Source organism: Otolemur garnettii, unplaced genomic scaffold (genome assembly GCF_000181295.1).
Source record: "Otolemur garnettii isolate 467f Iridium unplaced genomic scaffold, OtoGar3 scaffold00021, whole genome shotgun sequence".
NCBI lineage: Eukaryota > Metazoa > Chordata > Mammalia > Primates > Galagidae > Otolemur > Otolemur garnettii.
Genome location: NW_003852416.1, coordinates 7,261,462 through 7,285,724, shown reverse-complemented (window position 1 = coordinate 7,285,724; position 24,263 = coordinate 7,261,462). Strand labels below are relative to the sequence as shown.

Sequence of the window (24,263 nt, the reverse complement as noted above, 5' to 3'; positions counted from 1 at the left end):
TCAGGAACAAAAAGTGAAGCCTGCTGAATCTGGAAGGCAGGAAGCTAACTGGAGCCACCTTTGACAGCAGGTAAAGGAGAAGACAGAAGTCGACCAGTGTGAACTCCCACCATGGGGGTGCACAAGTGTCCTATGGAGGGTGACCAGGCCCAAGCATCTTGCATGAACCTATCGTGGGAAGGGTGCCTGCTAGTGGACTTTAGTAGTAAGAGGTTGTGAGGCCCTGAAAGAGCAGAGCCTGAGTCTGGGGGGTGGGGTAGGGGGGTGGGAGCAGTGGTTGTGAGAGGCTAGCCAGAAATTGCACACTTTTGTCAAGGAGTTCAAGATGTGCCCACCCCACCCTCAATATATCCAGCCAGTGTTAGCAGAAAGACAAGCATGACAGCACCAGTTGTAACTGGCACCTTGTCCCCCTACCTCTAACACCCCCCTGCCCGACCGCAAAGGGAGCAAGGAGGTAAAGAAGAAGAGGAAGAGGCTGGCCCCTTTCCCCTGTAGGTCCCCCAGTCTGGGTCGGGCCCAACCTAGAAGAGGGTGTGAGAAGAGAGCTTTTTAACTGGCCTTTGAAGAGCTGAACATGACCAGGAAGCCAAGGGATCTAAGCTATCACTCAGTGTGGGGAAGGGACAATGTGGAGGAAGACAAAAGCAGCAACAGGGAAAAGTGAGACACTTCATTCTTTCATCTGCATGGGTTCTGGCCCATTCTATAAACAAATTGGGCAACTCACAGTAGTTAAGGACTTTGGAGCCAAAGAGACCTAGAGTCAAATTCTGGCTCTGACACTGAACTGAGAGGTACTGGGCAAGCTAGGAAGCTGTTGGGCTTCAGTTTCTTCATCTGTAAAATGGGTAGGTTGACAATACCTACCTTCCCAGGGTGTTGGGGATTAGAGAATGTACGTGGCATCACCACTCCGGTCTCTATTGTCCTGCTACTTGAAATAATTTAATCTAATTTAAATCTAATTTAAATTGCATCTTTCCCTTAAAAAAAAAAAAAGGTGTACTAATAGCCTCTAGGGAAGGCATTTTGGTTTCTTATTAGTTTCTTGATCACCATAATAACATTAACATCTTGTGTCTGCAGGTTGCATACCTTACCTCAGTCCACCCTAGGGTTCCCATCAACCTGAGACAGCAAAGATTATCTGCATTTTACAGTCTACAGAACCTTTTGTGAGCCAGATGGAACTTGTAGACCATATGATACAAATGCTTCATTTTACACACAGGAAACTAAGGCCCAGAGTGGGTCCATTGCTATCACACAAATAGTGCCTGAGTAACCACAGAGCCAATCTCCTGTTTTCAAATGCACATGAACTGAGGCCTTTTTCTGTTTTTTGTAGTTTTTTTTTTTGTTGTTGTTGTTGGTGTTGTTTGGCCGGGGCCAGGTTTGAACCCACCACCCCCAGTCTATGAGGCCAGTGCCCTACTTCTTGAGCCACAGGCACTGTCTTAACCAAGGCCTTAAACTTAGAGGACTTCTGAGTTTAAACCTCTAATCATGGGTTTGTTTTCCTGTTATTGCCTCTTTGCTATAAATTGGAAAACACAGCCAGTATGGAAACAGAGCATGAGGTGTTCATTCAAATGTAAAGACTGCACAGAGAATTAGCGTGCAAAAAAAATGTAAATCATAAGAAAAGACTAGAGAGGAAGTTTGCTCATCTACATGGATGCTTGCTGAGACACTGAGATACTTAAGACTTACAAAATGCCCATAGGGATTTTCAGACAATTAGGACCATGCCCTTCTTTTACTGGAAAGTCTTTTTTAATGAAGAATTAAATCAATGTTCAGTATTGAAAATGTTGCTCAGATGTGTTCCAGAAAATTCAAGCCTTTCCTGAAATCCATTTTTACGGCAAGAATTTAACTCCTCTTCCCCTGGTATTTGTCATAAACAAAATTATCACTGTAAGTTCATGGCTATACAAATAGATAAGAAATAAATAGAAACAAAATCCTTTCACATTTAGGTTGTTATTAATAGAAAATGGAATAAGACTTTGGAGACTTTATAGCCTTTTAATAGACTGTTAACTAGAGTACTTGATCCCTGGCCAGGACTCAAATGAAGGAACTTCAACAAAACAAAACAAAACAAACAAGAAAACCCAACCAAATTTAAGTTCCGGGGTTTGGCTAACTTGAGGTCCTGAGTTCAATGTCATCTTGTCATTTAATTGTTCCTATAGGGCATGGATGTCCCAATCTTGTGTAATAAAATGGTAGAGGCAGAATGTAAGAAAATAATCTACCCAAAAGAGAAAGAAAGGGGGAACACAGGAGAAGGATGACCAGAACATGGATCACACTCTGTTAGGGTAATAAGCTGCTTTCAACACAAGCCTCCAATATATCTCATCAGTCCCTGGCACATGAATTCCTCCATGGAAATAACTGTTTGGAGATGCATAGTGACTTCCCACTTTATACAGGACAGATGGTTCCAATTTGCCAGGGTTGCCATTGCCCCACAGGTCTGAGCGTCAGTTACCACCTGTTCTCATGCTTGAACTGACCATAGCATCCATGGTACTGGCCTGGCTTTCACAGGCCCTTGAGTTTGTAACACATGGATTAAAAACCCAGACCTTCTTCATGTTACTTTTTATAAGTGTTGGTCTACAGTTTTAACATCACTAAAGTGTATCAGATTTGGGTTTTTAAAAACCTTTCCTTGATTAAAAAAGCCACAACATTAGCAGTGATAAGAATGCTGGTCTAGTAAGTGGATATTGTTGTATGTTGACCTTCATCTCCATCCAGGCTGTTCAGTGTTGCCAGGTCCCAAATAAGACACTGAGGAACTGACGAATATTGACTGGCCACAGTCCATGCCCACTCTCTGAAATGGGCAACAATTTCCTTTTTAAGCATGTCAGAGCAAATACCATGGTTATGGGGGCAATGTAAGAAAGGACAGAGCACAAAACAGGATGGAAACTGAAAATTTGTTAGGCTAGGAACTATTTGAGAATTATTTTTAAAAGCTACTTTTTAGGGCCAGGTGTGGTGGCTCATGCCTATATTCCGGGAGGCCAAAGTGGGTGAGCTTGAGCTCAAAGAGTTTGATACCAGCCTGAGCAAGAGTGAAACCCCATCTATACTAAAAATAGAAAAATTAACCAGAGATTGTGATGTGTGCCTGTAGTCCCAGTTACCCAGGAGGCTGAAGCAAGAGGATCACTTGAGCCTAGGAGTCTGTGGTTGCTGTAAGCTATGATGATCCCACTGTACTCTTCACCCCGGGTGAAGAAGTGAGACTCTGTCTCTAAATAAATAAATAAATATAAATAAATAAAATAAAAACTACTTTTTAACTTCTGAAATTCTATGCTGCCATTAGCCAGAAAAGCAACGTGAGGTCAGAAGACATACACTGGGAGGGGAAGTCAGAACTTGCATGCAGACCCAATGTATGCCCAATCTATGAGGCCAGGGTCTCAATGCTATAAATATTTTACATCTTAGATTTATTAAAGAGGACCAGAATGATTTTGAAAAGCTTACGTGATACCTGAGTATGTAACCTTGAATGAGACCCACGCCCCTGCTTAGGTCAGTTGCTCACTTTGCCATCTTGACAGCCAAGATGGAAACATTGTTAAGCCAGAATAGCCTCTGACATGCTATTTTAAGGGAAAGTTCCTGTCATCTTTGGAAAATAATATTGCACAACAAACAAAGTTTCATGGGCCATTATAGCAATGCATTGTCAGACTTCATCAGGAAACAGAAGTCAGGCCAGGCAGTGGCTATTTTCTACATCCTCTATAGCCTAGCATTTGGCATCAAATCTTATCTTTCCTCTGTTTTAAGTATATATCATATGTAATTGTAGAATTTTAATTACTTTGGTCATAGTTTTCATAGAGACCATTTGCATAATAAGTTCATTTTTTGTTCTTTATAATATCCTTCTATCTACTTTAGTTTTTTTTTATGTATACAAATACCTGGGGTACATGAGAAATATGAAATTTGTTCCATGTATATGCTACCCAGTGGTGGAGTTGGGTAGTTAGGGTGTCTATCCCCTGATGACAATATGTTTTTTGAAGTATAGTCATATTACTCTGTTCTCAAATGTTGAATTTATTCCTTTTATCTTTACTGTATGTTTATACCCTTTAACCCACCTCTCTTCATTCTGCCATCCCTCCCCCCACCCATCTTTGTTATCTACTTTTCCACTCTCTACCTCCAAGTGTCAAACTTCCAATTCTAATCCCTGAACTGGCACCCAGAGAATTCTGTCAGAAGCATTATGAATTCCCAAGGTCACAGAGCCCTCTCCTTTAGCTAGCATTGGATGTGTTCCCTTTCCCCCGTATCATGACCAGGATGTGAACAGGAAATTAAAGGGAGTCAGATTGTTTGTCTTTCCTCTCAATAATTAAGAATTTATTAAGCAGGAATCCCATGGCAGGTGCTGCTGGACATGATGCTGTGTAGCACAGAAACAGAAGCCAGTCTGTCGCTGACTTAATACCGGCCCAAAGCTGTACCCAGAAGCGTAAGGATGAAGAGTCTGAGAGTTTCAGCTAATGATGTTGGAGTATGGCTCTGAATGGGCCACAGCCCTGCCCCTGCACCCAGGGCTCTGACCGTGGTGAACCCAGGAATACGGGATTTCTCACAGCCTGCTTGGAACAGAGAGAATGATGTCGGTGCCTTCTACATGGTACGCCAGCTATTTGTGAGTATACATTTATCAAGCAGAATATGTACTTTTCAAAGACGCTGAAAACTAGCCAAGAAATTTAGTATCTACTTAAAGGCAGTGTCCAATGCCTTGCATAAGAATCTCTTGATCATCTGCTCATCCATTTCTCTGAATGATAAATAAAAATAGTAACATGTTTATGTTTCCTGAGAACATAATGGAGATTCTCTGATGGGAAATAAAAATATTAGCATAAAACATTAACACTATGTTGTCACTTCTCCAATTTTTACCCTGAAGTCTTGATAAGGAGAACTCCTGTGTGTGTGTGTGTGTGTGTACGTGTATGTGTACATGTATATTTTCAGCACTGTAACCAAAAGGAACAACTACATGTGTGGAATAAACAAACATCCTAGTAAGAATATTCACAACTTCAAAATTATTAATTAATAATTTCCCAAGCCTAGCTGGAAGAGGACAGGCCCAGAAGATCCCTTCTGCATTTGTCCCTCATGGTCGCTCAGTACCATTTTAGATGATGTAACCATCCCAGGGACGGACCTAAAATCAAAAGTAGGATTCTCTTACACCTGAAAATGCCATCTGTGCAGCAGGAGAAAGGTGGGAAGCTATGAAAACAAAGCCAAGCACCACCCAGTCACCACCCATGCTCGCAGAAAAGGTGATGGTCCCACAGCAACCTCAAAGGCACTGATTTCCAACCTGCATAGGTGAAAAGTTCTGACCACAGCTTCAGTGCACAGGGAATGTCATTTTGGGGGTCTCTCTCAGAGCAGGGCATGTGACCACTCATCTAGCACACGGTTCTACCAGGGCCTCTCTATGGACTTAGAGCAACTTTTCTTTCTACGTACACTATTTAATCCAGACATGCTATGTAAACATTATCTGATTCCCTAGCCCTTCCTCAAAAGGGGGAGTTGTTGTATATCTTTTTGCATGACCATTTTAGATGATGTAACCATCATCAGAGCTGATGTGGCTGAATCTCAAAGTCCATGTCATCAGCACTGCTGATGCTCCTTTTCTTAGAGAGTTTGCAAAATTCGGGGACAAATTTCTAACAGCAGGCTGAGCAGGTGGCATGGTCCTCTGCCCAAGTTATGGCCGGCAATAGAGGATGAAAAGGGGTATAAAAATGGAAGGATCAAAGAGTGGGAAAGGGAACAGATGAGAGGAAGACAGGTGCCCTAGATGAACTCTGTCACCTGCAGTTACCTGAGGACTTTCAGTGGTGTCCATGCCATCACCTGCCATTATACCAGCCCAGTAAATTTCTGGAAGACACTCAGAAAATTGGCAGCCACCTCTTTTGAGATCTGGCGTAGACCTTCACAAATCCCTTTTAAGATTGTACCAAGACCCAAAAGAATTAAAAATAAGTACTCAGACAAAAATTGTAAATGCATGCTCATTTTATCATTATTCACAATATTATTCACTCATAAAAAGTAATAAAGTACTGGGGCTTGCTGGGTTTGAACCCAGCCCGGGCCTGCTAACAACAATGACAACAACAACAACAACAAAATAGCTCAGCATTATGATGGACACCTGTAGTCCCAGCTACTTGGAAGGCTGAGGCAAGAGATTAGCTTAAGCCCAAGAGTTTGAGGTTGCTGTGAGCTGTGATGCCACCGTACTCTACTGAGGGCAACATAGTGAGACTGTCTCAAAAAAAAAAAAAAAAAGGTAATGAAGTACAGCAAATTTTCACTTAACATCATTAATTCTTGGAAAACTATGCCTTTAAATGAAATGACATGTTAAGAAATAATTTTTTTTTTCTTATTGATGTTCTTTTTTTTTCTGAATTTTTTTTTTTGGCTGGGGCAGAGTTTAAACCCTCCACCTCTGGTATATGGGGCCAGCACCCTACACCTTGAGTCACAGGCGCTGCCCCCCTTAGCAATGTTCTAATGAAACAACATCAAAGGAAACATTACTTACTTAAAGTTGTAGCTTCCAAGGATCTGGATAATGCTAAGTGAGGGCTTCCCATCCAGCCACGCACTGCACAGTGACACTGCGGTTGACAATGGGCTGATATATGACAGTGATCCCTTAAGATTATAATGGAGCTGAAAAATTCCTAGTGACCTAAATGCCCACTAACAGTTAGTGGCATGGCTGGTAACACTGTAGCCCAACACATTATTTACATCTGTTTAGATACACAGATACCACTGTGTTACAAGCCTATGATACTTAGTACAGTCACATGTTATACAGGTTTATGGCCCAGGTGTGTAGTGAACTATACCATCTAATTTGGTGTAAGTGCACTCTAGAACATTCGAGCAATAACAAAATTGCCCATTCTCAAAATGTATCCCTGTCATTAAGCAATGCCTGACTCTATTAATAAATGCTACAACCTGAATGAAAAACTTGAAATTATTAAAATAAAGGAAGAAAGTCAGACACAAAAGGCTATCTGATATATGACCCCATTTATATAAAATATCTAACAAATGTTTTAGACAGAAAGTAGGTTGGTAGCTGCCAGGGCTTAGGAGAAGGGAGGCATGGAGAATGACTGTCTAATGCAGTGATTTTTCAACCAGTGTACCCTGAGAGGATCTTGGTTGTGTGGCCACAAACATTTTTAAAGATCATTAATTAAATTATTTTTGAAAGAGGTTCAAAGCACAGTAAGTATGTCCTTTCTTTACTTTTTTTTTTTGATCAACATAATTTAAGTGTGCCATGGAAGTTTAACCATGATAGGTCCAAATGTGCTGTGAGATTACAAAAAAAAAAGGTGAAATATGCTGGTTTAATGGGTGCAGAGTTTCCTTTTGGGGGTGATGAGAAAGTTTTGGGACTGGATAGAGGTGGTGGCTATACAACACCGTGAGTGGGCTAAGGCCACGGAGATGTTCACCTTAGAAGGGTTAATTTTATGCTTTGTGAATTTCACCTCAATTAAAAAATAAAATGCACCCAGAAAGTTTGTTCTTCAGCTGACTTCCCTAATTTACTTATAAACTTTCACCTAGTGAAGAGTTTCATGATAAATCTTTAACTGGCTACGTTCACCTAATATACTGGGGCTTTTGCCAAAGAGGAAATCGTATTTGAGTTCTGCGTCAGCTTCTCAGATTCAGTACCTATTAGCAAACACGGGCGCGTTTCCCCTGCCCCAAAGACAGGAAAAAGAAGGGGTAGAAAGTCAGTTTTAGTGCTTTTATCAAATGTGACTAGTCACTTCATACACACACAGCTCAAGGTCATCACAAGGACAAGCTGCAGGGAGACTCCTTCCTGGAATGGGCCTTCCATTATTTAAATTTACTTTGGTTTCAAATAGGTAAAAATACATGGTGACAAATTTTCTTTTTCATACAGTAAAAATCACTTCCCTTTCCCTGTCTCTTAGCCACTCAGCTTCCTCTCTCCTTCCCTAGAGCCAACTACTGGTAGCAATGTCTCAAACATCCCTCCAGGGATGATCTGTATAAATGCACAGCTACAGGGATACACAGCAGTCCTTTAGAACAGCTAACTTTTTACTGCTGCTTACAAATTAAAATTAAACTGGGAAATGACTGCTATTCCAACCATTAAAATTCCATCTAAGTTGATAAGTTGTTAGAAGGCCCTATTATGTAAGAAACATATCTACTGAGACAAAAACAGTAAATAACAAAATGCCATTTACTTTCTACGCACTGAAAGCACTTTTTAATTAATCCCTTGGTTGTACTCATTCCTTATAAGGCAAGAAATTTTCTTCCTTTCCTGCACCTGAGATAACCCAGGGTCAGGTTCAGGGAAAAGACAGATCCCTCTGGGGTCTTTGTATCTGACTCGGAACTGTTACAGATTTCAGCCTGAAACATCTGAGTAGTAATAGTCCTCTTTGCAACATGCCTTGTCTGTCTGCAATGAATTGTTGGCGATTATGTAAATTCCAAGCTTTCTTAACACCCTACCTGTACACACAGAGCAACACTGCAATTGCCACACCAGGTTAGATCCCTACCCCTTCAGGCCTGGGGATGGCATGCAAAATGCCCAGAGAGGTGTGGCTGCCCTCCAAATAACACTAGCCCCTCTTCCTTTTCTGAAAAATTTGTGACAATGTAGCCCACAAATTTATCTGAAGACATAAATAGCCACTCAGTATATTATTAAGTGGAAACGCTTGTGAGATGAGAAGATAAAAATGAGTGCAGACATGTTTACTTCTCGTGCACCCAAACGCATATTCACTGAAGTAACAGACCTTACCCTGGGCCCTGGAAGCTGAGAGTTACTCCCTCCAAGGCGCTCCTGGGACAGCATCAATTCACCCAGCAAACGCCTGTGTGCTTACCATGTGCGCAGAGCTATTCATAAGGACCAGAGAGACAACATCCTCGCCATTCAAGGCTCATAGCTGGTTGGAGAGAAACACACCAAGAGCTACCAGGGCTCTGTGGTGCTAACTGCCACACTGAAACGCAATAAATCAGCTTTGTCAACTCCATTTGCAAAAGGGCCCAGGCAAATTCAAGGCTTTCCGCCTTTTGTGAATCGCTCAGAAGAATAAATTTTGAAAAGAGGGGATATGAACAAAATGCCCTGGGTAGAATTTATGTAAAATTGTACACATGTCTATAGCGCTCAGGGCAACAGCCGGAAGAACGTTTATCAAAAGGTTAACAGAGGTCATCTCCTGGCGGTGGGACTTCAGGTGATCTTTACCTCCTTTGCGCTTTTCTGTAACATTCACATTGTTTTACGGTAAACACTCAAAGCCTTTTAAAAAGAGAAAATTATAATTCTCCCTATTTAGAGACAGAGAAAGAATGGTCATCTAAGAGTTTGTGTGGTAGACCTTGTTAAGAAAGAAATATGACAGCTTCCTTGCATGCTGCGGGCTCATTCTCTTGGGGGTAGAGGTGGGCCCGTATGTGAACAATTACAGTGCAATCAGTTATACACCAATGGTAGCTTCTCATGACGAATGTTTCATAGTCATGAAATCTGTTAACTGTGAAACAAAGAGTTTAGCTGGTGCCTACAACGCAGTAGGTGCTCAGTGAGATCCTGTCTTTACTTAACATGGTGCTTTTATTTACCTTCCTCATCTTTTCTCACAGCCATTAATTTCTTGTAACAACAATCATTGGTCTCCCCAACTTTGATTGCTGATCCAGAAATTCATGACTTTGCCAACCACTATGACCATCACCACTTTCATCTTTCTAGAACATTGTTTTTATCTGGTCATCTCTTAGGTGAAAAGTGATCCCTGGGGGCTCCCCACTGCCAAACTCCTCCAGACCTCCCGGGACCTGGCCCCACCGCCCTGCCTTTCCAATTTCACTTTTCAGGACAACGAACGACAAAGGCTTTGATCTGGTTGGGTTTCCTCCAGGCATGGAAGTCCCATTTTGGACTGGCCTCCCCTGAAGTATTTCATTTAATTCTTATAACAACCCTTTGAGGTAGCTATTGTCTAATTTAGAGATGAGGACACCAAAGTTCTGTGACATCCAATAACTTGGCCAAGGCTACATGGCTAGGAAGAGACAGGACCAGGATTCGGACCCTAGCATTCTGAAATGTAGAGCCTACATTCTCAGCCATTACACTGTCTCTTTTCTCTCTTTCCTGTTTGTGACCATCTCTAGGCTCAAGTTCCAGGCAGGCACACATCTTCCTTAAATAATATCTAACATATCTGTGCTTACTATGTGTCATGAATCTTGCAAGCACTCTACTTATTTTAATCTCATTTAACAACCCAATGAGAAAGAAACTATTATTGTGTACTATTATTCTAGGCCTAGAAAGATTGAGTTCTCAAGTCCTCTCGGCCTGCAAGTGGTAGAGCTGGGATTAGAACCAGCTGACAGCCTGTCTGGAACCCACGCTCTTCAGCAGTTCCCTGCCAAGCCTCCTCTGCCACTGTCCCTACAGAGAGAAGGTATCCAAGGAAGGAGGCCACTGTCAGGGAACACATCACTGTGAGTCCAACCCCAGCACTCCAGGGGCTGCATGTGTGGATGGCTTCTGGCTCCCACTGGTATTTGTACTGGTGGAAAATGTCCAATGAGCAGAAAAAGGCAGCTGCCACGACCAGTAGAGAGAAAAAGCAGAGTCAAAAAAATGAAGACTGTTCTCCACCAAAAATCGGAAGTCTATGCCCAAACAGTAGCCTATTGTTTTATGTAACTTTAATATGTTTATAGCAACTTCAATAAGTTTACTCAGTTAGTCCTATAATGTAGGTGGTCCTATAAAGCATCCCATTTTGCAGATGGGGAAACGGAAGATGGAGAGGTTAACAGACTGCTAAGAAGTGGAAGAGCCAGGAGTTGAGCCCAGGCAGCCCAGGCCAGGTAAGATTCTCCACCAATTCACCTGTTGTAGGTGTCTCAGCAGGCAATTCCTGCTCAACCTGCCAAAGTTTTTTGACAGAGAACATAAAGATTAAATAAAATTATTTTGCAACTACGAAAAGCTATTGCAACAAACAGAAAAATAAAATAATTGGAAATGTTCTCCTTCCCTTGGAAAATACACGTGACTCTATCAGAAATGATTTAAATTTGGTCCAGCTGGAACAATTGCCTGGCTACCTGTTGGAATCCCAGGGCCAAGTGGAATAACGCCAACGCTGTGCACGGTGAGGGAAAAGAGGCCAACATGGGCTTAGGTGTGTTTGGGTGGGGGTTCATCCTGTTAGTCCCCCCAAAGCCACATCACAGTCAGACAGGAGGCAGACACCCTTTGACAAGGAGAGGGGCACTAAGGAGAGCTCCTGCTCAGCTGGCTGAAACAGACAGGAGCGTGGAAGGAACAACACCCCCAACCCATTCACGACGTTCTCGGTGCCACAACAGACTTCCTCCTCACGCCGCTCCCTAATCTGTGGGAATCCAGTCCCTCAGGCTCTGGTTAACACATGAAGAATGGAGCGGAAGGAAGCCTTTGAGGATCACACTTGACCTTCTGGTAGAGCGTAATGTCTTCTGGACAGAATCATTTTGAAAAGTATAAATCAGCTAGCAAAACACTTTAATTAATGCTCATCACAACCCCGTGAGGTAACTTTCATTACTATCTCTGTTTTATGTAACATTTATTGCTTATTGAATTAAAATTGCATTAGACAGGATATGGTGTCATTTTCAACTAATTTGGGGCACTAAATTTTCATTGAAGTGTTTTGTTGGTATAAGTAACTTTCTGATAGTTTCCACTCACTGGACCTTGATGCAACACAGGCAAATGTTTTTCTAGGACACCTGGATAATCTGCAGACAAGCAGGCCACCACTCCAAGGCTCAGCACCCCCATCTTTGAAAATCAGAGATGATGCCCGCATCATCAAGTCATCACAAAATAAATATTAGAAGTGGAAGCATGGCCTTGGGAGCCAGATGGCCTGGGTCGGATCCCAGCTTGGCATCACCTTGGGTAAGTTACGGAATCTCTCTGACCCTTTGTTTCTTCATCTATGAAAAGGCATAGCATTCATACCAACCTACAGGGTTGGTAGGAGGGTTAGATGAGCTCATGTAAACCAGTTACCCAGGAACTGATACACACTAAACATTACCTGAGTGCTTGCGTCCCTTTTGGAAAGAAGTATGGAGAATACTCAGGGATCTAAAAGTAGACCTGCCATTTGATCCTGCAATTCCTCTACTAGGTGTATATCCAAAAGACCAAAAATCACTTTATAACAAAGATATTTGCACCAGATTTTTCATTGCAGCTCAATTCATAATAGCCAAGTCATGGAAGTGACCCATGAATGGATTGATAAATTGTGGTATATATATGCCATGGAATATTATACAGCCTTTAAAAAGATGGAGACTTTATCTCTTTTATGTTTACATGGATGGAGCTGGAACATATCCTACTTAGTAAAGTATCTCAAGAATGGAAGAAAAAATATCCAATGTACTCAGTACTATTATGAAACCAATTTACAATCACTCACACTTTCATATGAAGAATAGATCACAACTATGGCCTAAGATGAAGGAGGGAGGAGGCAGGGTTGGGAAGGGAGTGGAGAGGCCAGATTGAGGGAGGGTGAATGGTGGGATCATTCCTATGGTGCATAATGCAAGGGTACATGTCAGAACTATTGGTATAGAGTATAAATGTCCCAACACAATAATTAAGGAAACGAGATGAAGTATATATTAACCATGTGATGTAAGCGTTCCTAATTCTATATAAAATCAGCACATTGTACCCCATAAATGCATTAATGTATACATGATCAATGTGTATATGATTTAATAAAAAAAAATTAAAAAAATAAAATACAGGCAGCACCTGTGGCTCAGTGGGCAGGGCACCGGCCCATATACCAAGGATGGCAGGTTCAATCCCAGCCCAGCCAAACTGCAACAAAAAAAATAGCTGGGTATTGTGGCGGGCACCTGTAATCCCAGCTACTTGGGAGGCTGAGGCAAGGGAATTGCCTAAGCCCAGGAGTTGGAGGTTGCTGTGCGCTGTGTGATGCCACGGCACTCTACCAAGGGTGATAAAGTGAAACTCTGTCTCTACAAAAAGCAAAACAAACAAACAAATAAATAAAATAACATGTGGTAGGTGGGGGGCATGAAAAGGAAACAAAAACAGAATAGCTTCACAGGTTAGAATTATTGTAAGGTGGAAGGAAGAAGTGCGGAGCGTAGACTCCGATGGGGCTTCTACCTAAATTAGAACAAACAGGCGTGACAGCCACTGAGCGGTTGATTGAGATAGAAACGCTGCATCGTTACTCAGGGAGCCAAACAGAGAGTGTGTTGTGTGAACGTTCACTCCATCCTCAGCCCGTGCTGCTCTCCCGCTCCCGCTGTCTTCACCTTCTCGGTGATGATGGGAAACCAGACACAGAATGTGAAATGGAACTGGGGCTCGGGGGGAGCAGACTCACAGGTGACCAGAACACTTCAAAGGAGAAAGATGCCCCTGGCTCTCTGGCATATCTGCTGGACTCTGTGAACACGAGCAAGGGAGAGAGTCACACTAAAAAAAGGTCACTTTCTGCTTCATTTTAGAAAACTTTGCCAAGGTTTAAAAGCCTTTTTTTAAAAAAAAAAATAAAGAAAGAATGAAAGTCACGTTAGGCTAGTTTGAAAAAAGGAGAGAACTCTTAAAGAGTTACAAATAACAAAAAAATGACAAGTGTTTTCTAATCATGCTGTAGTGAATTTCAGAAACTTGCTGAAAAGTCCCATTGCTCAGGCATCTGTGTGGCTGCCTGGCTCGGATATTTTGCACATGGGTATCCATTTATAAGAGTTCTTTTTTTTTTTTTATAGACACCCACATACCCCATAAATGCCATGTGAGTATTTGTCTAAATAGACAATTACTCGTTAAAAATAAAAATGTTCTGACCAAAGCAGTTGCACAGAAATGGGAATCCATCCATGGGAAACAGAAAAGAGAGCAGGATTTGGCCCCACCAATCACACAGAAGCAGTAACTGTTAAATCTAGTGCTAAAAAGGCAATAGCTGCTAATTTGAGTTTTTTACATTTACCCGTTTTCATTTCTTTTTATGTGCACAACATGTAAGCCACATGAACATTTTTGAAATTAATAAAAATTAGAATAACCCTTTTGGTAGCGCTGTGGCTAGGCAGCATGTTCCCAATTGCACAGCCACAGAGCACTAGACGCCTTTAAAGAGATTCTGCTTCTAAGCCAGGCATGGTGGCTCATGCATGGAATCTTAGCACTTTGGGAGGCTGGGGCGGGCAAATTGCTTGAGCTCAGGCGTTTGAGACCAGCCTGAGCAACAGTGAGATGCTGTCTCTACCAAAAATAGAAAAACTAGCTGGGAGTCAGGGTCGACACCTGTCATCCCAGCTACTCAGGAGGCTGAGGCAAGAGGATTTCTCAAACCCAAGAGTTTGTGGTTGCTGTGAGCTATGACAACATGGCATTCTACCCAGGATAACAGAATGAGACTGTGTCACAAAACAAAACAAAACAAAACAAAAACCCCCAAAATGCATGCCGCTTTTTAAACTAAACAACAAGGAGTCTTTGATAAAAGCAAAAACACAACAAAGACCTGCATCTGACCTTACCTTCTCACTGGACACCTCAGGCGACCTTACATACGCCCACAGGCCTGTTTCCAGACTATCCAAAAAGATAGTTGCACTGAAGAACTTGACAAAATTAGAGGCCATTCCTATTACAGGCCTCACAGACACCATCCTCTGCTAGAGCCATCACATCTTCTGGGACTAATAAAAAACCCTCTTTTTCAACTAGACTGAAGAATTCCTCCAAAGCTTTCGAGAAAGTATTCCCAAAGTACCAAGCCCTCCCAAACCGTGGGGTGACTATTCCTACGGTGGCCTTCTGAGTGACCTGGGGCTAACTATATCTCTTGTGCTTGGGGCCGGGAAGGAAGAACAGTGAAGGACGTGGAGCCCTCCTGGAGGTCTAGGGTTCGGCCTTCACAGCTGTTGTCCCACCCCGGCTGCTGTTATTTATTAGGAGGTCATGTGTGCTGACTGTAAGTCCACATGTCAAGGACTGGTCACGTGTGCTAAAAAAGACACACTAATAAGTGTATTTTCTCCTTTTCTCCCAATGGTCAAAATCTAATTTCTATGCAAATGCTTTACTCAGAATATTTTTTTAAAAAATAATTATAAGGTTTCTACTTCAATAGGGAGATTTGGAATCACTATTATAAACTGCACCAAATTCTTCTGGTGCAAAAGTGGCTTATCTCATTCATACGTCTTAAGACTCACTTAGAGCTTAAAGGGGTTTATTCCAGGTCTCTCCAGGATTCCTAATCCCCTAGGAAAGACATGGAGATAGAGCTTCCTTGCTTGGCCTCCGGAGTTCAGAATATGTCAACTTAAAATCTGTTAACTAACCTACCCAATGTTATTTACTAGAAGAAATGGTGCAATTGGCTCCTATTTTTATTTTGGCAGAAGTGGATTCTCTTTGGATTCTGACAGGTCAAACAGAACCTTGCCACAAATAATTACAAATCCCCTGACGTTTGTACAGCTTGTTCTCATACTACCTTCAAATCTCTCCTTAGGTACCATCTTTTGGGAATACAGCCCTTTTATTTTGCTTTAATTTTCTTCCTACTTTAGTTTTTCTCATACACTAGATATCTCTGTGTATGCAAAGGGATTGTTGGGTCATATGGCAGCCCTATTTTAGTTTCTTTAGCAATCTCCATACTGTTTTCCATAAGGCCGCATGAATCCACATTCCCATCGACACTATCCCAGGATGCCCTTTGCTCTGCGCCTACCACGACGCTTGCTATTTCATCTTTTTGATAACAGCTATCCTAACAAGTGCAAAGGGGGATCACACAGTGGTTCTGATTTGCATTTCCCTGATGATTAGTAACACCGAGCACCTTGTCATGTATCTCTTGTCCTTTTTTAAAAATCAGCTTTGGAGAAATGTCTATTCAAGTAGGCAGGACTGCTCCTGTTTCCAGCTAACAGGGTCTCTCAGAAGGGAAGGTACCTGCCCGAGCTACCTTTGAACTGCAAAGGTATTCACATCAGTAGGTCACCAGGGCACTTACTGCTGGAGCAGGTGGCTTCTTTAGGACTGGATGACATGGGCTGTGCACAGAGTTGACAAAGGCAGTCTCTCCCATTGAATGTGACTCGGTCTCCGGGTGGAAACGGGCGCCTGAAGACAGAAAGACATCATCACCCTCAAGGTTATTCCAGCAATTTCATTCCCTTTCCTTACTCCTTCTGCTTGCTGCCCTGGGGTGCAAATTTATTTCCTGGAGAAGCACCAGAAAAAAATGTCTGAAAAGCAGTCATAACCAGCCAGCCATCTGGAAAGAGTCCAGACAAATAAATGTGTCTCATTTTGAGAAGAAAAGAGAACGCTCTAGTTCTAAGGGTAACAAGGCAGTAAAACGGAATGAATTACCTTCCCTCATTAGTGGAGGGATGTTCCAACAAGTCATGGAGCAGAGCAAACAGAACGATAAATTTCCAAATGGAAAATCCTTTGTGAAGGAACGTTTTAAATGCCACAAATTCCAAGGGACGCTCGCGGCCCCTCCCCAAGAGAAGTAGTTACAAGTCAGGCAGTGAGTCTTTCCATTCTCTGGGACCAGGCCTGGAGGGAGCCCTGTGTTAATTATGCTGAATTAGACTTTGTCCTGGACGTCTGAATGGGTGAACTGAGTATTTCACAGGGCTGGAGGCCCAATCTCTTATAAACTGGGAGAAACAGGACAAGCTGTAAGTATCTGTTTAAGAATTAGTATTAGCTTCTTTTCAGAAGACGATTTCCCTTCACATTAGACATGATCGATAACAGCACATATTGCAAAAAATACCGCCTTCTGCATGGATGTCAGCAGTTTCTTCTCTTCCCTGTTCACCAGAAAGACAGACTTTTTAAAAAGGTCATTAATTAATAGACATATGACAAACGGTTTCCCTGTCTGCTTACTTCCAGTTGGCCAATCTGCTGATAATCTTCATCAACATGAGTTTTCAAAAGTGTAACGCTGTCAAATAGGAAATGTAAAACTCGCAAGCGAGTATCACTACCAGTCTGAGTCAGTAGCCATGACTTAAGAACAAGTTCAAGGTTTTTGATGTTTGTCTGTACTTGCACAGCTGCCATCTCCCCTTTTAAGTCACCCCCAGGTTGCCTAAGAGTTAACAGTAATAAACACACACAGGCAAATCTGGGCTTAACTACAAATGTGCCTGGGACCAGTCGTCAAGGAGAGTTTTAAATTCTTACACCTCTAAATTGTTCAAGTCCTGAAGTGGTGGAGGACACTCTGTTTGTGGTGCTGTGTCACTTGCCACCCACCATACACAGAGGCCCAGACAGGTGGAGTGCCTTGCCTGGATTGACCAGCGAGGCGGGTGCGGATGGCATCCACCCAACTCAGAACTTGCTCCGTCTTTAATAACCAAAGTCACACTCTGGTGGCTACCCGTGGGTCTGCGGCTTCATGGTCATTTATTATTAAGCCTGCACAAACTTTCAGTCTGTCCTGAAGGAGGGTTTCGAGTAAGCACTAGTTCTTTTGTCTGTAATCTGGACAAAGGCATTGTCTAGTTCTCAACTTGGGGCCAGGCCTTCTGAACTTGGGAGTTTTCTTAGTTTGTAAATGCCCCTTTTCAGGACCTCCCGCCTTCCAAAGTCTTCTGTCCATATGGGTTCACTTCCTTCTCTTGGAGCAGTGGTTCTCAACCTTCCTCATGCCACGATGTATTTTCATTGTTACACAGGGGTCGCGACCCACAGGTTGAGAACCGCTGTCTTAGAGAAAGATGACTGAATTTAGAGTTAGAAATCTTGGGTTCATATCTTGTCCTTCCCACATTAACCTGAGAATAAGACTCCTGAAACTCTGAGACTCAGACCGACTCATTAACAAGGATTGTGACTTTTGGTTCACTTCATAGAATTGCTGAGAGGGTTGAATTAAATTCTATATGAACACAACTAATAAACTCTAATTAGTGTCATTTATGAGCAGTGGCTGCAATAGTGAGTGCTTCTTTGCTGCGTCAAATGTCGAAGGACAGGGCCATAGTTAATAAATGTTTGTCTGTCATTATACTAACTTTAAAACAGTGACCTCTCAGGGTTAGGAACAAAGGGCTCTTAAGAGCTTACCTGGACCAGAGCCTTCTACATTGGCTAACTAACATGATACTTGGGAAACCTCCAGAAACTACTAAATCAGCATGCAGGTTTTAGGGGAGAAATTGGCTATAAATGGATGTTTTTCAAAGAGACTCCATCCCTACCCCACCCCCACCCTACCCAGGAGATTCTAGTAATCAGGAGATTCCACTGGAAGCCAGTGCTTTGAGGACTAGTATCTAGTTCATAGCCTCTCATTTTAAAGCTGAGGCAATTTTCTTGAAAAAGTTTTTTCTTTTAATTTTTTTTTTAAATTTATTTACATAGGTCTCAGCTCAACCCAAGAAGCAAGACTAGAACTTGGGTTTCCTCGATGCCAACCCAGGACTATGACCCGGCCAGGGGCAAGAGCAAGAAAAATGTTCAGCACATTAATTCAGAATTTTTTAGTTAAGATTTAAAAATATAATTGGGAAGTTAGCTAACGCATAGCTATAAAAATTGATTTTACTGTGAATTTTCATCAGTCCTATTATGATTTATCCATCAGTTTTGTCTTGTTAATTAATTATACAAAATTAAATGTGCCCTTCTAGAGTTTACATTCTGTCTGGCTAAGAAACATGAAATGCTGAAAAACAAACAACACAGCTTTTAGAAAGGCCGAGTGACATGACACACCACCCCAAAAGGCATGGGACAGAATTAGGGTGAATCAGTAAAGTGAAGGACGGCCCTTGTTGGTAAGTCTCCTTCCGGGTACAGGAAGGTCAAACTTACCTTAAGTTTCTTAAGCTCTCAAAACACATCACCACACTTCCCCACTCACACTTCGCATAGTTCCTTTCTTCCCTGGATCATAAATCAAGCTGGTTTGTGCAGTTAAGAGGCCAGCTTGGTAGATGATACCTACAGAACAGGGGTTGGCCAACTTTTCACCCAAAATAGCAGATTGTAAAATTTCTTTTAGATTCCAGACCATAGGGCCTCTCTGTTCCACCTACTTGACTCAACCACCACAGGGTGAAAACAGCAACAGGCAATGCACAGACAGACATAGCTAAAACAAACAAACAAAACAGAGACACAGCTGAGTTCCAATAAAACTTTATTTGCCAAAACAGGCCCATTGGCCATAGTTTGGCAACACCTACTGTAAAGAGATTATCTTAAACACATACAAACTTCTACTTCCAAATAAGCTTTATCCTTCTAAGCAGTCGTGCCACCCACCCCCTACCCCAATGTTTTCACTGTTCAAACTATTTCAAGACCTGGAGCGGCTTTTAGATTTGGTTTCAAGCCACTTAAAACCAATCATATTACTTGGTAGAGGACATCAGGTATAAGGTTTCACAAGTAAATTACTTTTTTACTAAGACTGATAAGAGAAATCTAAGGGCACATCAGAAAAAGAATATTTTAAGACTATTACTCAAGACGAAGGGTGCATATCTCAGCATTTCTTTGTTGGAGGGAGCCACAGACTCTGGGAGGACAGTCACTTACTTGCAGATGGTACAGGCAAAGCAGTTGGGGTGGTAGGTCTTGCCCAGAGCAGTCACCACCTCACCCTCCACGAACTCCCCGCAGCCATGGCAGCGTGTCCCGTACATCCGCTGGTAGTCCAGGGTGCAGAGGTACTCTCCATTCTTTATGAAGAAGCCCCCTTGTGCCAGGTCACAGCCACACACTGTAGAATGACAAGATTGCATCTGGTCACCCTCTGCCAAGCTGCTGGGCAGCTGCCTTCTACCGAATACTGGTTGTATACTCGACAATCTCAACGGTTTGGGGCTGGGAAGGGGACGGGCACAAAGAGCTATTTATTGTTGGGCTCTGATTTCCTTCTTGCCTCCCTCCCTTGGGAAGCTATGCAGTATCTCATACAAGTAAAATGCACTGGCTGGGGCTCAACAGCTTCTGTGGTATGTCTGAGGTTCAGAGGTAACCAGTCTTTGATAGAAAGATACCCTCGGTTTAGGCTGTCTCAAATATGCACAAAGGTGTCCCTGGCACTGTGCTGTTTAGGAAAGGTGCCCACTGCTTGCCCACACAACTGCCTGGTTTGGGCCAAGACTGTTACTGAGTTGAGTAATAAATTTCCACTATACCAGCAGCCGTTGCTGAAATTTCCAATGGCTATTCTTTCACACTCTGGAAATACTTTCTCCCAGCTATGAGAAATTCAGATCTTTACTTTTCTCTCTGTGCAGTGAATAGGGTAAGCCAATTATTTATATATAATATATAGATTAAAATGAACAGGTAAAAGAGGAAAGACCTGTCACAACCTCAGGACATACAGGGAGGATGTCTTTTTGTGTCTGGATCTTGGTGTCTCTCACACTGAGCAGCTGGGGATGATGGCAGTAGTGCAAACAAGTAGGTCCCACTGCCAAGGCTGGGGCTATGTGTCCAGACAAAACCAGAGCAGGTCTCAGCAGCTCGCCCACAAATAAAACCTAAAGCACTCTCTGACAGTAAAGATTTTCTACTGTCAAATGACTGCGAAGTAATAGCCAAAGCTCAAAATCTGTAACCTTAACCACTCTATCCCCCAGTTCAGGTGATTTCAGCACAATTCAGGGTCTTGAGATTCTTCCTGGTTATTCCTACAAGCAGGTAGAATTGGCACTCAGTTTGGGCAGGGAGAAGTGAGTTCAATCACTGAAATGCTTTCCTAGGAACCTACTAGAACGCTTCCAGGGCTTATCTGATTAGTGTCCCTGACTCATTTAATGCATGGAGATGAGCCAGTGCCGAGCACAGAAGGATTCTGAAGGAAGAAAAGACTCCACCACCTCAGTCAGCACTCTTCACTAACTGCCAGCCGCTGGAGATATTCAAGGTGACACAGAACCCACAAGCAAGCTTTCCACTGTGGCTTCATCAGTCTTTGTTTAGATCAACACTCCACAGCTATGACTTTTGCAATTTACAATCAAGTAACCCAAGATTATGGCCTGAGTCCATCATGCCCAAAACTGACCACCCTATAAATACTCCTGCCATCATATTATCTGGAAAACAGCTCATTCACCACCTGCTGCCTCCTCTGACCTGCCATGCCAGCCTTCCCTCTACCCTCACTGCTCTCCCACTGGCATCTTCCTCCCTAAATGAGTCCTGTGGGTCAGGGGACCCCAAGTGAGGACTAGTGTCATACTGACTGCAAGATCCTTCCGCAATAACAAGCAAGCCCTGGGGTGGGGAGTCGCAGAGCACCTTCCTAGAGCGTTTTCTCCAATGTTTTTTTTTTTTTTTTTAAGTACATATCTTATTTTTCTACAAGATGACAAGGGGCTTGAGGGTGAGAGTCTTTATTTCTTTCGATTATTTTTCAGGAACGTAATGGTATCTAATATAAAATAGAGAACATGCATTTTGAATTAAATTGAATCCTGCCTAAAACTTGGCAGGTTCCCAACCATTTCACTTCTCAATGACGTCAGCTGTTCCGATGACTCAGTTATTCTTCCAAACTCGGGTATTTCTCAAAGCCAGGAGAAGGGACAAAATAGTACACTCAGACAACTAGTAATTCTTTTTATTCTCTCCTCCTATCACATAGCCTTGGTTTAAAAATCCACAGATTCTTTATAAAAAGGTCTGGTGGCAATATCTTTTTGTTGTTGTTGAGACAGAGTTCTACCCTATGTCCTGAGCAGAGTGCAATGGCATCATAGCTCACTGTAACCTCAGATTCAGGCTGTGGGCATCCTGCTGCCTCAGCCTCCGAAGCCACTGGGATTACAGGCTCTGGGCATGGCGCCTGGCTGGGTTTTTCCATTTTTTTTCATGAGTTGGGGTCTCACTCTTGCTCAGACAAGCCTCCAACTCCTGAGCTCAAGCAGTCCTCCCGCCTCAGCCTCCCAATGTGCTGGGATTACAGGCATGAGTCACCACACCCGGCTGCTGGCAATATCTTAACATGACTGTTGAGACTATTTCAAAGCTAATTCTAAATGTTTTAAAAATTCTTTTCATTTACTCTTTTCTTAGGTTACCTCTGTGGAGCCTTTTCTTGTTTACATAGTTTTATGAAATTGACACTCTCTTTTAATAATAAAGTCCTAGTTCCTGTGAACATAGCCCAGCCTTAAAAAATGACTTCTTAACACTATGGAGAACCAATGCCAAACTATAATGGAACTGTGCCCTGCTGTGGTTTGATGCGGCTTTTTCCTTAAACTCAAAGGAGTGCTCCAGCTGGCTTATCAAACCATACCATTATTTCTGGTGGTTTATACAGGGAATCAGTATTTGAAGAAAGACTCGCAGAGGCAGGGTATTCACAATAAGCAGGGGAGAGGAAAGCCAGTTCTGTTAACTCCTAAAAGATATTCAACATTATAGCATTGCCTAAGAACGGACTCGCTGTGACAATTCTCTCCCCAGCTTTACAAACCCTGGTCCTCCTCTTCTGTCACCCCTCCTCAGTCAGTCTCCTAGCCCAGACCCCTAAAGGCAGGTGGCTCTCTCCTAGGATGCCATCTCCTTCCTCTACAATTTAAGACCTCTTGGGGACACCTTTCACCCATGCTCATAGTTTCAACCATGACCTTGTGCAAATAATTCTCAAGTCAAGTTTCTCCAACTCTGACAGCTTTCCCAAGTTTTAGGCCTGAGCTGAAGCTGCTTTCTGGGCAGAGACAGACTGCATGCCTATCTCAAACCCGGCATTTGCAAAACGGACCCTATCACCTCAGCTTCTCTTCCATCCCTCTTTTATATGTGCTCACTTCATATTTGTATGAAAGTCCTGGACTTAACTTTTTGGAAATTACATTTTGACAAAGGTGTTACTCTTTATAACCAAAAATACCTACAGGTTGGGCTGGGTGCGATGGCTCACACTTATAATCCTAGCACTTTGAGAGGCCTAGGCTGATGGAGGGATCACCTGAGCTCAGGAGTTCGAGACCAGCCTGAGCTAGGGCGAGACCCCATCTCTAAAAACCAGCTGAGAGTTGTGGCGGGTGCCTGTAGTCTCAGCTTCTTGGGAGGCTACGGGAAGAGGATCATTTGAGCCCAAGAGTTTGACACTGATGTGAGCTATGATGCCACAGCACTCTCCAGAGGGCGACAAAATGAGACTCTGTCTCAGAAAGAGAAAAAAATCTACAGGTAAATATTAACCTGAAACCTTCTGCTATCCCTCTGTTTCTTCTCTCAATAAGATTGCAGCAGCACCCATTCTCCCACTCTTACACCAACATCTGCAATGGACACTAAGTCTAATCCATTTTCCTGAATGTTTCTTTGATCTGTTCCTTCCTCTGCCTCCTCACTGTCACTGCTCAGATCCTGGCCTTCATCATTGCTCTCCTGTGTCAAAAAGTTTTGTTATAGCAGTGTTTGTACTGGCAGAAAAACAAAAACAAACAAACAAAACACCTGGAAACAACCTAAATTTCCAGAGAAAGAGTCGAATAAGTCATGGTGTGTCCAGTATAGGGAACAGGTATTCAAAAGAATGAATGAGATCAGTATCTACCGCCCAGAGGGCTGTCTGCGATTTATACTTAAGTGAAAAGAACTGTCACAGAATAACACATTTTACTAATCACATTTCTCAAAAAGTTTATGTTTTTTATATTTTTATGAACAGAAAACATAGTTAAGGAACGTGAGTTAACACAGAGGGTTATTAAATTGGTTCTTTCAGAAGAAGTATTAACTTTGTCTTCCTACACCTAATGTCAGCTTGCTTTTTGATTTTTTTAATTGTGGTAAAATGCACATAAAATATATCATCTGAATCATTTTTAAGTGTACGGGTCAGTGGCATTAAGTCCATTCACACTATTGTGCAACTATCACCACCACCCCTTGGCTGAACTCTTCTCATCTTACAAAACTGAAACTAAGTCCCTCACTTGACTTCCTATTTCCCACCTCCAACCCCTGACAGCCCCCATCCTACTTTCTGTCTTTTTTTTTTTTTTTTTTT

General features: G+C 42.5%; 1 protein-coding gene across 5 annotated transcripts in view; it reads right to left on the bottom strand.

The window, feature by feature from the left end:
- ABLIM1 (actin binding LIM protein 1) overlaps positions 1-24,263 on the bottom strand; it is a 333,243-nt gene that overhangs the window by 101,089 nt on the left and 207,891 nt on the right. For all 5 annotated transcript variants that reach the window (XM_023511749.1, XM_023511747.1, XM_023511750.1 and 2 more), the window contains exons 3-4: positions 19,817-20,000; positions 16,257-16,366 (exon numbers count right to left, since the gene is read on the bottom strand). In XM_023511749.1, coding sequence (XP_023367517.1) covers positions 16,257-16,366; positions 19,817-20,000 — 294 coding nt within the window. The remainder of the gene's footprint in view (positions 1-16,256; positions 16,367-19,816; positions 20,001-24,263) is intronic.